This window comes from Neofelis nebulosa, chromosome 5 (assembly GCF_028018385.1).
Source record: "Neofelis nebulosa isolate mNeoNeb1 chromosome 5, mNeoNeb1.pri, whole genome shotgun sequence".
Classification (NCBI taxonomy): Eukaryota; Metazoa; Chordata; class Mammalia; order Carnivora; family Felidae; genus Neofelis; species Neofelis nebulosa.
The window spans coordinates 5,849,381-5,863,647 of record NC_080786.1 but is presented as its reverse complement, the minus strand read 5'-3'; the positions used below and the strand labels follow the sequence as shown (position 1 = coordinate 5,863,647).

The 14,267-nt window shown below is 50.9% G+C and overlaps 1 protein-coding gene across 3 annotated transcripts in view; it reads right to left on the bottom strand.

Annotated features, from left to right (window-relative positions):
* The window catches only part of ITGA9 (integrin subunit alpha 9), a 363,974-nt gene that overhangs the window by 38,616 nt on the left and 311,091 nt on the right, over positions 1-14,267 (bottom strand). For all 3 annotated transcript variants that reach the window (XM_058729394.1, XM_058729396.1, XM_058729395.1), the window contains exon 26: positions 10,636-10,737. In XM_058729394.1, coding sequence (XP_058585377.1) covers positions 10,636-10,737 — 102 coding nt within the window. The remainder of the gene's footprint in view (positions 1-10,635; positions 10,738-14,267) is intronic.

Sequence of the window (14,267 nt, the reverse complement as noted above, 5' to 3'; positions counted from 1 at the left end):
GCCCCTCCCCTGCTCACGTGCATATGTGCTCTCTCTCTCTCTGGTGCATATGTGACGCCAATGCCATTGGTCCATACTTGGAGCAGAAAGGGGCCAGGGAACGTTCCAGTCTACCATCGGAAGGACATGCGATCATCTTTTCGCCTGATTTCCAAGTTTTAAATACTTTTGAAAATGGGATAATATCATGGGGAAATGACAAATGTTACAACATTAAGTGCAAAAAAAAATCAAGATAGCAATTTAATATCTAGAAGACGTCAGCTTTGCAGAAACATGGTAGGAAGTTTTAAAAGTACACAGGTGCTTTTTTGAGATTATGGGGCTTCTTTTCCTTTTTTTCTGTTTTTCGCTCTTAAAACTTCTTTTTGACTCAGTGTTTTAAAGCCAAGTTGAAAAAAAAAATGGAAAAAGAGAGACTCTGCTCCTACATCTGCTGTTCCAAGAAACCTGACTTTTTGGCAGAATTAGTCATTCTTTGAGCTTTTGGAAACATTGCCATTTTCAGCCTCTGTTAGCAGAGAAGCCCTATTGTGGCATCTCAATGTACAAAACGGAAGAAAACGGAGGTTCTCTGGTTGTAGAGAAGGTAGGCAGCCCGAGCCCAGCCCGCTCAGCACCCCCTTCCTACGCCGTCCCTCCCTACCCCAGCCGCAGCAGGCCCTGAACCGGATCAAGGGACCCCCATGGCTCCACAGGACTTAGTTTTAAAACCTTAGCTGAGCAGTGCTGTCTCTTAGTCCTTATCACTCTGTAAGGTAACGATGCATCTTCCTGTTGACGGGCTCCAGCACCCTGTGAATTCCTACAGAACAAGGCTTCAAATGCACGTCTCCAGTCACCTAAACCAGGATTGTGATTCACGGTGTGGTTCATGAATGCAACGTCCTCTCGGCTCTAACATCAGGTGGAGCATGGATATAATTCAGTCTACAACAGAAGATGCTGGGGTTTGAAGCCGGAGTCTCTGAGTGTTCTCTTCTCTACCTCAAAAATATATTTGCAAATGTTATTTCTCGGCGGGGAGTTCTGGCCATCCGTGCATCCATCTGCCCACCTACCCACACGCCCATCTGTCCATCCATTCATCTGTCTGTCCACCCCATCCATCCATCCATCCATCCATCCATCCATCTGTTTGTCTATGTAGCAGCTGCTACGTGCCGGGCGCTTGTAGGAGGTCCTTGATGAATCAAGCAGATAGTGTTGTCCTCACGAAGCTTCTGGCTTTTAGAGAATACTGATCAATTAGACACATAGATGTGAAATTATAATTTTGGCCAGTGCCCCAAGGCAGAGGTTCAGGGTTATAAAAGACTCTGAGATAGGCGTGGCAGTCAGAAAGAGTTCCTGGAGGAGCTGCTGGAGCTGAGAGCGACGAGTCAAAGAGAGGGGAGGGAACAGCATTCCAAACAGAAGGAACAGCATATGCAAAACCCCTGAGGCCGCAGTAAGCTTGGCAGGGGTGAGACAGGGCCAGCAGACAGCGGGGTCGGAGCAGGCAGAATGAACAAGGCACCAAAGGAAGATGTTCAAGGTGAAGCTGGAGAGATAGGAAGGGCTGGAGGCTGGGTTATGAGTCACACGTTTCATCTTAAGAGAAATGGGAATCCGACGCAGGGTTTGGACCCGGGGAGGGATATGGTTCACAGTTTGCCGGGAGCACTTAGCTGAAAAACGACGGTAGATGAGAAGGGAGAACTTCGCACGGGGCGGGGGGTGGGGGGGAGGTTCAAGGAACAAACAGCCCTGGTAGCAGGGTTGTAGGGGAAGTGGTGCAGGGGAGATGTTGTGCTTCCAGCACGAAAGGAGGTGAGGAAAAAGGGGAAAAGATCTGCGGACGGTGGGGGGTCTGGTGGTGGAGGCCGGGAGACCCGAGGTGGCAGTTCTGCCCGGCGAGGGGGTGGCTGATGGCACAGCCGTGGATGAAAGCCGGGAGGCTCGTGTGCCGGACGTGAACTAATAATACGTAAGAGAAGGAGGGGCTTGAGGATTTGTCTCCACAGAGGCTTTGAGGAGGACGGACGTCGGGCCGGGGCAAGAGCGGGCCCACATCCTGGGCGTCCTGCCGGCTGCTGGGGAGTTTCATGCACCTGAGGTTGGCAAGCCGGTGTCTGGGAACCTCCGGAAGCCCACTTCCGGTCTGAGGCAGCTGGCAAACCCGAATCACAGTGCTGGACTCGTTTCTGTGTTTCTGGAAACTTTCAAATTCCCACCACCGCAAGTAGGCCTCGTGTCACAGCTGGCAACGCTCAGGTCTCTGTGAGGCCTGAGGACGTGACCACAACGGGGTGTGCCTGGCCCAGGCCCCTGCGGGGACAAGGGTTTCCGGTGCTGAGGGGACGGTGCAGTCAGCACCACCCAAAGGGAGGTTCAGCCTCAGACCCAGGTCGGCTGAAGGTCAATTACGACGGCAAGACGCTCTCTGCAGTCGACCTCACACACACCTCACAGAGCAGGAATTCGAGTAAGAGAAAAAGTGGAGGGGACGGAACATCTGGGACGATGAAATGACATTTCCACCTGCTTCTGATTACATCTAACAGCCAGCGAGGGGGGAGGCGAGGGGGGAGGAAATGTTCTCAGCAGAACCACGTCTTAAACTGCTCTCAGAACACAGCCCTCGGAAAGCACACCCGCTCAGGGGAGCAGGGAGACTTCTGGAGACCACATCAATGAACAGAAAATAAACTGTGCGTTTGGCGAGATCAGCATCATACGTCTGTGCCGTGACAAACAGACGTCACCCGTGCCCGTGGCTGCCAGGTGCCGGGTGTCGGAGATGGCCTGCTCTGTTAGAATTTGCAGAGGCGAGAGCTGGGCTGGTGCCATAATCCCTTTGTGGTTAATCATGGGCCGCGTCTGTTGGGAAAGGGCTGAGTTCTCGACGCCGCCTTGAGAGGTTTTATAGCCACCACTGCTGATAATCCTCACGGCTGCTCTTTAGAGGACAGCTCATCCACCTCAGGCTATCCGGACGAGGAGCCATGCATCTGGTGAGGCACCAGGCCTCACCAGGAAGAGCGCCAGAATCAACAGACCCCGGGGTCGGCACGTGACGTGCTGCTCAGGCCACCAGAGCCGAGGGTCGCTCCTGAAACAAAGGGCCAGCTGCTCACCACCCAGGACTGTGATCCCTACCACCTGCTCAGAATGGCCTTCCCACTGTGCGTGTGGGCGCGGGGCAATGGGCCAGCACAGGGCAGAGGAGCACAGGGGTAAGGAAGGCTCGGGGCCTGCAAATAGCCAGCCCCAGCAGCCCGTCCTGGCTCTTCAACCGGCAAGCCGTGGTGCCTCAGGGTGGAAGGTCTTTTCACCTCCTGGAGCCTCAGTTTCCCTTCCTGGGCTCACAGGGAGCACTTCCTTAATAAACCGGTTGCACGCACACACTCATCTCACGTCTGCTCCTTGAGACTCTAGCTTAGGACACCACACGACTTCCTGTGGAATGCCTGTCCTTCGCCCGTCCCTTAGAAGACTCCTTTGGCGCCTGCTCAGGGGTCGCTGTTTCTTCCCACGCAGCCCGCCCTAACCTCTTCAGCTGGGCATTCGCAGTACATAACCACACCGGGCTGCGAGCATGTCTGCGTGCCCGCTTGCGTGTGCTGTGAACGTCTTGAGGGTATAGAGTGATGCTGGTTCATACTCACTGGGGGTTCAACTCGTGTCTAGTGAGAGAAGTTGATGGACCGGACGGCAGTCTTGTCCTAAAATACCACCTTTCGTAGCAGAACTCTCTAGAGTCCAGGGGTTCGGCGTGGGGTACAGCGTCCACCAAGGGAAACGGAGAAGGGGGAAATGCCAGGCTCCCCACCCCTGAGACAACTGAAGCGTATTTCAACCTAGGAGTGGGTTCTGTTGTTTACAAAAATAACGATGATAGCGATCGCGATGATAACCAGAAATCATCGGTTTAGGATAAACTGACCAAGACTCTTGAGGATTTGGGGGAGGAAGAGGCTTATTCTTCATGTGGTTCAGCCTGTCCTTGGCCATGCAGTGAGAGCCACTATTTTTTTTTTTATTAAAGAACAAAAAAATTTTTTTTTAAATGTTTATTCATTTTTGAGAGACAGAGAGAGACAGAGCACAAGCAGGGATGGGGCAGAGAGAGAGGGAGACACAGAATCCGAAGCAGGCTCCGGGCTCTGAGAGGTCAGCACAGAGCTCGACGTGGGGCTCGAACTCAAGAGCTGTGAGATCACGACCTGAGCCGAAGTTGGACGCTCAACCGACTGAGCCACCCAGACGCCCCGGAGCCTGTGGTTTTTAAAGAATACACAGCTGACCCTTGAACGACACAGGTTGAACTGCAGAGGTCCACTTACATGTGGATTTTTTATTTTATTTTTAACGTTTATTTATTTTTGAGACAGAGAGAGACAGAGCACGAACAGGGGAGGGTCAGAGAGAGGGAGACACAGAATCCGAAACAGGCTCCAGGTTCTGAGCTGTCAGCACAGAGCCCAACGTGGGGCTTGAACTCACAAACCATGAGATCATGACCTGAGCCGAAGTCGGCCGTTTAACCGACTGAGCCACCCAGGCGCCCCGACATGTGGATTTTTAAAAATAAATACAGTGCAGTGCTATGAATGTATTTTCTTTTCCTTATGATTTTCTTAATAACATTTTCTTTTCTCTAGCTTACTTTATACATAGTAAGGACACAGATATATAATACAGATTATTACATATCCGTATATAGGTATATAATACAGAGGACATACTATATAATACGGATAACATACAAGTTACATGTTAATTGACTGCTTACGTTATCAGTAAGGTTTCTGGTCAATAGCAGGCTGTTAATAGTTAAGTTTTGGGAGAGTCCAAAGTTCTACGTGGATTTGTGACAGCAACAGGGGTTGGTGCCCCTAACCCCTGTGTTGTTCAAAGGTCGACTGTGTATTAGATCATGCCATTCCCCTCTTCAAACAGAAGCTTTCATTGGCCTCCCTTCGCCACTGCCCCCTCTGGTGTTTCACGGTGCAGACCTGCCCGTGTGTTTCCCCACAGATGCGTTCACCCTTCCGCAGGCTCTTGCCACACTGGTCTTCGAGTTGTGAGCACAGCGGGCCGCTGGGGTGTTAAGCAGCTCTCCCCCTGAGCTGGGGCGCTTCTCCCCATCCTTGGCAAGCCAATTCCTTCTCATTTTCTAGGTCTCACCTTCCTTGGAGAAAGACTCCCTGACTCCTTTAAGAGAAAGCATGTTGCTCCCAGGGGGCCCCTGGGAGGCTCGGTCAGTTCAGCGTCTGACTCTTGATTTTGCTCAGGTCATCATCTTGCAGTTCGTGAGATCAAGCCCCACACTGGGCTCTGCTGACAGCACTGAGCCTGCTTGGGATTCTCTCCCTCTCTCTCCGCCCCTCCCCACTCATTCTCTCTCTCTCAAAATAAATAAATAAATAAACATTAAAAAAAAAAAAAAGAAAAGAAAGCAGGTTGCTCCCATAGAACTAACCTCAATTTGTTGTTGTTTTTTTAAAAAAAATGTTTTTAGGCTTATTTGTTTTGAGAGAGAGAGAGAGCATGTGTGCACAAGCAGGGGAGGGGCAGAGAGAAAGGGAGAGAGAGAATCCCAAGCAGGCTCCACACTGTCAACACAGAGCCCGACTCAGAGCGGCCTCAGTCTCACGAACAGTGAGATCATGACCTGAGCCGAAATCAAGAGTCGGAAGCTTAACCGACTGAGCCACCCAGGCGCCCAGAACTAACCTTAATTTGCAATGAAATCCTTCTTTGCTTCCCTGTTTCCCATCCTCTGTCCCCTCAATCAGCCCTGGGAGGGCCGGGGCCACGTTTATTTTGTTCCCCATCTCATCCCTAGTGCCTGCCTAGTACGGTACCTGGCTCTTAGCAAGGCCCCTGTAAATATTCATCAAATAAATAAGCAAATGTGACTATTAGGAAGTAGGACTCATATTTTGGCAAACTTTGCTGGAATACTTCTCAATTTCTTATGGTTATAACTTAATTCTCACTTGTGGGGCTGGTGGGTGCGGAGTAGGACCGGTGGTGACCTTCCAATGACCCTCTTCTGCAACCTACGTCTCAATGTAACTTGAGGTTCGAGGGGGAAAAACTCTCTTGCCTCGTGGAACCTAATTTTAAGTGTAACTGGCCACGTAAACGGTGAAGTACAGGTCACAATCTACTCGGTGACTGTAAAAATTGTAAAGCTGCCATCAAGAAGCAGCACAACAAAAGGACCGCAAGTGGCATCTTTGAGAATAGTCTCTGTTTACCGCGTTAGGTGACGCCCGTCTGGTTGAGATGCCCCGGCTTGTGTCTTTGGTTGGGGGGCAATGGCGGTTTGCAGAACAAGGGAGGAGATCTCTAGGACGGAGAAAGCAGCTTTCCCGTGTTATGGATGAGGAAACTGAGGCTCACACAGCCTACCTGATCCCCAAAGTCACAGGGAGGGAGAAGGGCTGGAACCCGGGCTTTTCTGACTCCCGAGGGGAGATGCAGTCCTCTGCATTCACAGAGGACTGGCTTCTCGAAAGGGCTGAGCTTGGGAGTTGGATGGAAATGGCTTCAGAGAAAATGAACTCTGTACTTGCTGCCCTGCTCGGTTAGTGGTTGGCTGGGCAGGTGACTTTAGAAGCGAAAGTGTGGCTGCAATGCTGAGGCTTCATTCTGGGGTCTGATTAGAACGAGAAGGGAAGGCCCCCTCTGGGGTGAGGACAGCCAGGTCCAGCCTGAAGGAGCTGGCTGGGCTCCCAGGCCACCTGGGCGGTTTTAACAGAGATACTTTAAAACAAGTCAACGATTTCCTTTCCATGCTGGAGACTTTGCTTTTGTCCAGGCCCTTTCACCCACAAAGGCTCAGTGACTTCCTGGGGGACTGGCTGGCTGAGGCAGGGAGGGGGAAGGAGCCTCAGGCCGGGACGCGGTGTTCTTGCCTCAGTCACTGTGAGATGCCGGGCAAGTCATTTCTTCTTCCCAAGTGTCAGAGGTCCTTCGTTCACTAGAGGCAGAGGCTTAGTGGTTCTAACCGAGTTGGGGGGGCACAAGGAAATCTCCAGGCACTTGTTAAAATTCTGACCCATCCGAAGGGGTGCCGAGGGCAGTGGGCTGCGTGAGGGAGGTGAACGCCCCAGTGTGGACAGATGGTTCCCATGCACCATGGCAGAAGGTGACGGGCCCCAAATGCCTGCCCTGTCAAATACGCAAGGAAGTATCACCCTTTCAAACATACTATTTCTTAAAAAAAGAAAGACAGAAAAAAAAGGCAAAAAAGCCCAAACACTCCTCAACCATCTTTGGACAAAGATTTTCACATTGTCTCACTAAGGCTGCAGATGGGCGCCCCAAGAAGAGCCAGGGGTTAGCTGGCCTGATGCTGATCCTCAGGATAAGAGAGGCCCACGAGAGGGGACAACTGTCACTTCTTGGCAGCCCTGTATTGACCCCCTCCCTCCCTTCTAGTGCTGGGGAATGCTCCTCTGTGTAAGTCTCAGGGCAATGGTGTCACAGAGATGCTAGTGATCTGCTTTCCCTGGGGTGTGGTCTCCCGGCGACAGGGACCCAACCTCGGCCAGTGAGAGGCTCCCCACTGACTCCAGAGCAAGAGGCTGAGAGAAGCCAGGGACAGCTGTGTCCAAAGCATCACGTGCACTCTTCCCATGGCCTGAGCCCGTGGTCCTGGCTCCTCAGGTTTCTGGACTCCTCTCCTGCCCTCAGCCTGGTTCTCCAGACTTCCTGGCAATGCTGAGAGCTGCCATATATCCTTCGAACCCATTCTGACTCTGCCAAAAAGAGAATCAGTCCTTCCCGCTTGCTCCTAAGGTCTTAGCCCAGTATACACTCCACATGGCAATGACTTCTTCACCTGTGGATTTATGTGTGTATCCTATGTTCTTCAGCTGGAAAATATCAAGAAAATCGGTGTGCTATGTAATTCATACAAGCTTCTCATCCAGCCTGAGAAGGGGGTTGGGGATGGTGGCTTGCAGTAGTAAAGCTGATCCTCCAGATTCTTGGTTTGTCCTGGGGGAGTTTCTAGCCTCAGTTGTTGGCAAATCTCCCTGAAAAGTGAGAAGGGCCAGGTCGGGGCGCCTGGGTGGCTCAGTCGGTTAAGCAGCTGATTTCGGCTCAGGTCATGATCTCACAGTTTGTGAGTCTGAGTCCGGCATCGGGCTCTGTGCTGAAAGGGTGGAGCCTGCTTGTGATTCCGTCTCCCTCGCTCTGTGCCCCTCCCCCGCTTGCTCTCCCTCTCAAAAATAAATAAAAATAAACTTTAAAAAAAAAAGGGCTGGGTTGAATAGAATAGGAAATTCAGCATACTACTGGCACTTGGCAACCAGTACAGAATATAACACGACAGATCTCACCTGGAGCTCTCAGGTTTGGATCTGTACAGGTGAGCTTGATGGGGCTGGTCGTAGACATCCCCCCCCCCCAAAGTACCCTCCAGATCTATTTATTAATAAACATTCAAAAATCGATCACATATTTCTAGTTATTCACTCAAATGCTTTGTAAAGCACTCAGACCATAGCATAAAAAGAAAAGATCCAAAGAGTCCCAGGAAAATCACTTGATTTCCCGATTGGGGAAATTTACCACAGTATACACATTATGTGGTTACAAATCAGATTATTTCCCCTTCTCACCCACACCCTGCTCCTTACCAGCTGAAAGGACACTTCCTGTTCATTCCAAGGCCATCAGAATTTGGTATCTCATCTAAAATCTTGTGAAACTTTGCCCGGTTTAAATTTGGTGGCTATAGCCTCCATGGAAATTTCCCCTCAAATAGATAGCTGACAGAGAGCCAGGCCTTCAGAAGACTCATGCAGGGAAGAACGTGTTTGTTCTAAAAAAGTAAACCTTCCTACTCAGAAAAGACTTTTTTTTTTTTCCTGCCAGGAAAGTTGAGAACAGACTGTAGGACTTCATCTAGCTCATGGGTTGAAAGGCAAAGTCCTGGAAAGGAGGGAGAAGGCGACATCGTAGGATTCTCATGGGTCAGTCCTAAAGCAAAATCATTGGAAGTGAGAGCTGCTTTCACAGAGCTCTTGATAATGAAAATATCACCATAGTGCTCAAAATGGAACAGTAGTTAATGGAAGTGGCATTTGGGGGGCATACAGATGACTCAGAAGGCCAACAATGGCATGTTAAGCAATGTCCTCCCGGATCCCACAGCTCAGTGTTCTCACTGAGGGCGATGTGCCCAGTCAATTGGTTTTTTCATCTACACAAGGGATTCCACCTGTAGGAAACCTGCTAAATCACATCCCTTAGCTCTCAAGCGGGAACACCGTGGTCTACTCAAACATTCCAAACCTCGCATGTTGGGCTATAAAACTTTTTAACCAGACCTATGACAATGGGCAATGAACCAGTCTCCTTCACTTCTCAGGCGAGGGTCTGAATTAGCAGTGAAATGGCCAAAAGGCGGCGAGGGGAAGGCAAAAGCCAGCTCCGAACACCTGGTCCGCTGGAAAAACTCGCCCTAGAGGGTGAGAGACGCCAGTGCCATTCCAAGTCACCCTTTCTGGTTCCTGTTATTAAAATTAGAAATTGCCTGGACAATTTCTCAGAGCGAACAGAGGAGTCCAGCTCTGCACCCGGCCGCCCTTGCCCACACTGAGCATGGCACACCCAAGCCCTGGCGCAGCTCTAATGACCCTCCCCCATTCCCAGATTCACCTTCGTTCCGCACTAGCTGGTGCTCTTGGCTCTTGTTCACCACACACAGGAGCAGGACTGAGGTTTCGTTGCAGTCCCTGGAGACTTACACGAATGGGCTTTGGGCTGATTCATATCCTAACACTGAGACACGTGGTGCTCCTATTGTTGTTGCAAAATAAGTTACCAGCCTTTTCTTTGCAGGTACACAACCTCTATGACTTTATCACATTTGTAAATTTGTCACGGCAACACCGACCCCTCCCAGAGTCGCGTCACTGCCTCGCTCCGTGGCAAAACCCGTTCGCAGGCTGCTGTCTCGACCCTTTCTATCTGCCCAGGATCTGAGAGTGAGTGTCAAGAATGCACCTCCCCTCCCGACCCCTGAAAACCCGTAAAAGGCAGCACGGTCCCAAGGCCACACTTCCCCTCCGGCCTCCCCCACACCCCCACATCCACGCCTCCCGCTGCCGCACCCTCCTGTGTCTCCGAAGCTTGCACCCCCCGCACTTTAGGCAGGACAAGGGGGCAGAGAGTGACAGAAGGTTGTAGGGCTTAGAAATTTGGATGTGACTTCTTTAAAGTTATTCAAACCACTTGTTTTTAAGACGCCTAGTGTTTATCCATGGAGCAATATGATTGGGGAGGCAGATGAGGTTTCAGGGAAAGGTCTGAGAAAGATAAAAATAGTCTTGGCTTTCAGCGTGGAAATCCAAGCCCTGTCAAGGGTACTTCCAGACTATTTTTCCTCGAGCTGGTCATAGCAGAGAGCCTTCACATAATGATGGCACAGTAAAGAACAATGCTATCACAAGAGCAGACCGCAGCAGTTCTCCGTGGGGGCCTGGGAGCCAAGGCAGGCATGGTCTTGGGTCTACCGCAAAGCCAACATCTTGGCTCAGAGACTGTCTTTACCCTCAAATTCTAGCACCAAGCCACCCAGATTCCCTCACCCTCCCAAGAGGGCTGCTCTAAGGCTGGCTGACTCACCGTCATCTCTTCTGGGTTCCCATTGGCTATCTCCACCACCCTCAGGGCACCATCCACCTTGACCTTGGCACGGGTCATGAACTGGATGACAGATGAACTGTCCTGTGGAGGAAACAACACAACTCAGTGACACATTTTTCAGTGACAACGGCTGGGCCTCAAAGTAGCAGGAAGAACTGAATTCCAAGATTCCATGTGGGCCGGACGAAAATTTTATCCCTGAACTAGGTACCTCCCCATTCCAGGCACCCACGTAAACAGAGGTTTCCCGTCTGTCTCTCGAGAATTCTTTCCTGCTATGGCGGATGCTGAAAAGCTGAAGTTTTGCCAGTCATCGATACACGCAAGCTTGTGTGCTATGGTTTCCAAGCGGTAAGAGCCAGATATTCGGATACTGATATTGACATACTCACAAAGAGGGGAAAATAAATAAAGCTGTTTAACTGTGTACAACAAATCCAGGCCTGGCATTCCATGGAAGGCATCTGATTTCTATTTCTCAAGCATCTTCCTGCTCTGACCACAACCCTCAAACCCTTCACATGAGTTACTTTTAACTCTTTCTTTACCCTTCAATGAGGCTGTCTGGGGGTCAAAACCATTTAACATGGAGAGAGGAGGCTGGATGGGGTGATGAGAGAGGGACACATCTAGCTTATAAATCGGGCCATGGCTTGAGGAGTAAGGAGACTGGGGTGGGCGTGGGCACATCTAAGACTCAGGAAGAGCCCACCAGCAGTGGCCTTGGTGTGGGCTCAGATCCACAGAATGAGAAAATGGCCACCAGGCAGGGATGGGGTTGGGAATCTGGAAAGAGGGCAAAATTGCGGCTCAGGGAAGGGTCAGCAGCTTGAGCCAGTGGTACAGACAGTGCTGCCTTGACTGTGGGTGGAGGACCAGCCTGGCTTCTGGTGAGGAAGCAGGATAGGCAGGCAACTGGAACATTCGGCAGCCCACCTGTGGGGATGGCTGGGGCTCTGCCAGCGAGGTGACTTGCAGTAGACCCACCCACACTTCCTCAGTCTGCCTGCCACACAAGGAGGTATGTACCAGATGCCAGCTTTGACCCACTTCTGGTAAAACCTACCCCCCCCACCCCGAAAGTGAAAGCAGAGGACCCTCTCAGAGCAAACAGTTCCCTCTGCTCATCTCTGCCAAAGAAACCACAAAGACCCTCCCCGGAGGGCACACGGGGAGGCCACTTTGCCTGCTTCACCTGGGAGGTATGTGCTAATTATTGTCCCTTTTTTTTTAAACGGCGGTGAAACCGATTTTCAATGCTTCCGGGAAGCTTGTCACTCAAATGAACCGCTCCGTCAGCTCTCCTCCAGCAGTAAATAATTCTGTGTGCGAATGATCTTTTACCAATTTGACAGTTTTGTAAATGTGTGGTTTATTCGCAACCTTGACTAATCGTCACCGTGGATCCTCATCATCACAAGGATAATAACAATGATGGTGGTAATTGTCAGAGTTAAAGGCGGGGCAGATGAACAGCCCGCCCCAGGACAGGCCTCCCTGTGGTTGGAGAAGGGCACTTTCAGAGCAATCTGAATCCTCTGATAATTTAAAAAGTCAGACCCTGCATTTCAAATAAAAACTAGTTAAGATCAAAACAATAAAACCTCAAATTCCCTTGTCTGGGGCTGGACCTTGAGGTCAAAGGAAAATAAACACAACTGGAGGCCCAGGCCAACCTCAAGGCTGGAGCGGCTCCATACCCTTAGGGAGGCCAGAGGGCTCTGGGGCGTCTCGTCTGGTGCTCACTCCCCAAGGGAGGTCATGGCTGGCTTCAGGGGACTGACATTCTGCATTTCAAGCTCTAGGAGCAGCTGGGGACCCATCTGGTTCCAGGGCAGCCTCATTTTAGGCTCTCCTCTGCACCTGAAATTTCTGGCTTCTGCAGAAAGGGCACTTTCAGGGAGACCGATCGTCCAGCACCTACACATGACACCCCACGGCTGTCTCTCAGGGCGCAGACTGGACTGGATGGTCCTTGGGAACGGCGGTCAGTGGGACATGATCCTTGGCAAAGGGCTACCCCTGGCCACTGACAGGGAGAGCCACGCAGAAGGCCAGGCCACTGAGCCGTGTACACAAGAAAGGCCTGAGGCCTTGCAATTCAGTTAAGGACAAATGACGGAGTGCAAAGCGGCAAACATCTGGGTTGACGGTGCAGGAGGAATCAGAATGGCCTCCCCCCTGCCGTCCGGGCCCGGATCAGGGCTTCGTCGCAGTGACGAGTGTGGCGTGGGGAATAAAACTGTCACCGGGGCCATTTGTCAAGAAGATGAACGGGACAGGTAAGTATACGGAAGCCTAATCTTTCAGCCTGACCCAGGAGACCCACGTTGGGAAGGCACTTCCTGCGATGCGGGGCTTCCAGACATGCTTCCGGAATCACAGGACGGCCACTGGGACTCTAGCTTTCGCCTGGTCCTCTCCCAACGCTGTCCCTTTTCTTTTCTTTTTTTTTGCAATTTGTTGATTTTTGAGAGAGTGAGTGGGGGAGGGGCAGAGATGGAGGGGGAGAGGGAGGGAGGGAGGGAGGAAGGGGAGGGGGAGAGAGAGAGAGAGAGAGAGAGAGAGAGAGAGAGAGAGAGAGAGAGAGAGAAAATGAATGAATCCCAAGCAGGCTGCCCATTGACAAGGGCAGAGTCTGAGGCGGGGCTTGAACTCACAAACCATGAGATCAGGACCTGAGCCAGGACCAAGAGTCAGATGCTTAACCGACTGAGCCACCCGGGTGCTGCCCCCCACCCCCCAACGCTGTCCTTTTTTAAGGGAGAGGAGCAACAGGGAAACACTGCCGGGAGAGCCCAACTGGCCCCAAACTGGTTTCCCTGCAAAGGAAACCAAGGAAAAGAGAATTGTGCGCAGCTCTCCCTGGGCGTGTGGGGGCCGCGCCAGTCACAGATGGAAAAGTGGGCGAAACATCTTGAATCTCTCGTGCCTGTGACTTCTCAGGTCAGCATGCTACTGCCATGCCTAATTTAAAACTAACATTGGGATGACTTTTCTAAAGATATTCATTCAGGTTTATACCGACTAACACACACAGTTTTTCCAGAGGAAAATAAATAGAATCTCTGCAGCTAACATGCATATTTTATTTTATCTTCCCAAGCGATTCTTTTTAAAGCAGCTGGTTGGCTGTGGCCTTTCATACTCAGCGGCTCTCATGTTAAAATAAATCACAGGGAATTTGTATGATATTTTTAGGGAACCGCTAATTCACGGACTGAGGTATTTTTAAATGAGCCACTTTTGATAAACTCATAATAGCAAAGTGACCTGAAGATCAAAAGTTGGACTTCCCTGAAATAAAGTGTCATCTAAACAAAGGACTGGCAAACTACCACCCGTGGGTCAAATCTGGCCCTTTGCCTGTTCTTGTAAATAAAGTTTTATTGGAACACAGCCATGCCCATTCATCTGCGTATTGTCTATGGCTGCTTTCACAAGACAATGGCCAAGTTGAGCTGTGACAAAAGACTGTGTGGCCTGAAAAGCCAGAAATATTTACAACTGGCCCGTCACAGAAAAGGTGTGCTGACCCCTGATCTAGCATGGGGTCCGCAGAGCAGTGGCAGAGGTATTGCATGGGAGCTTGTCAGAACGACAGAATCTCA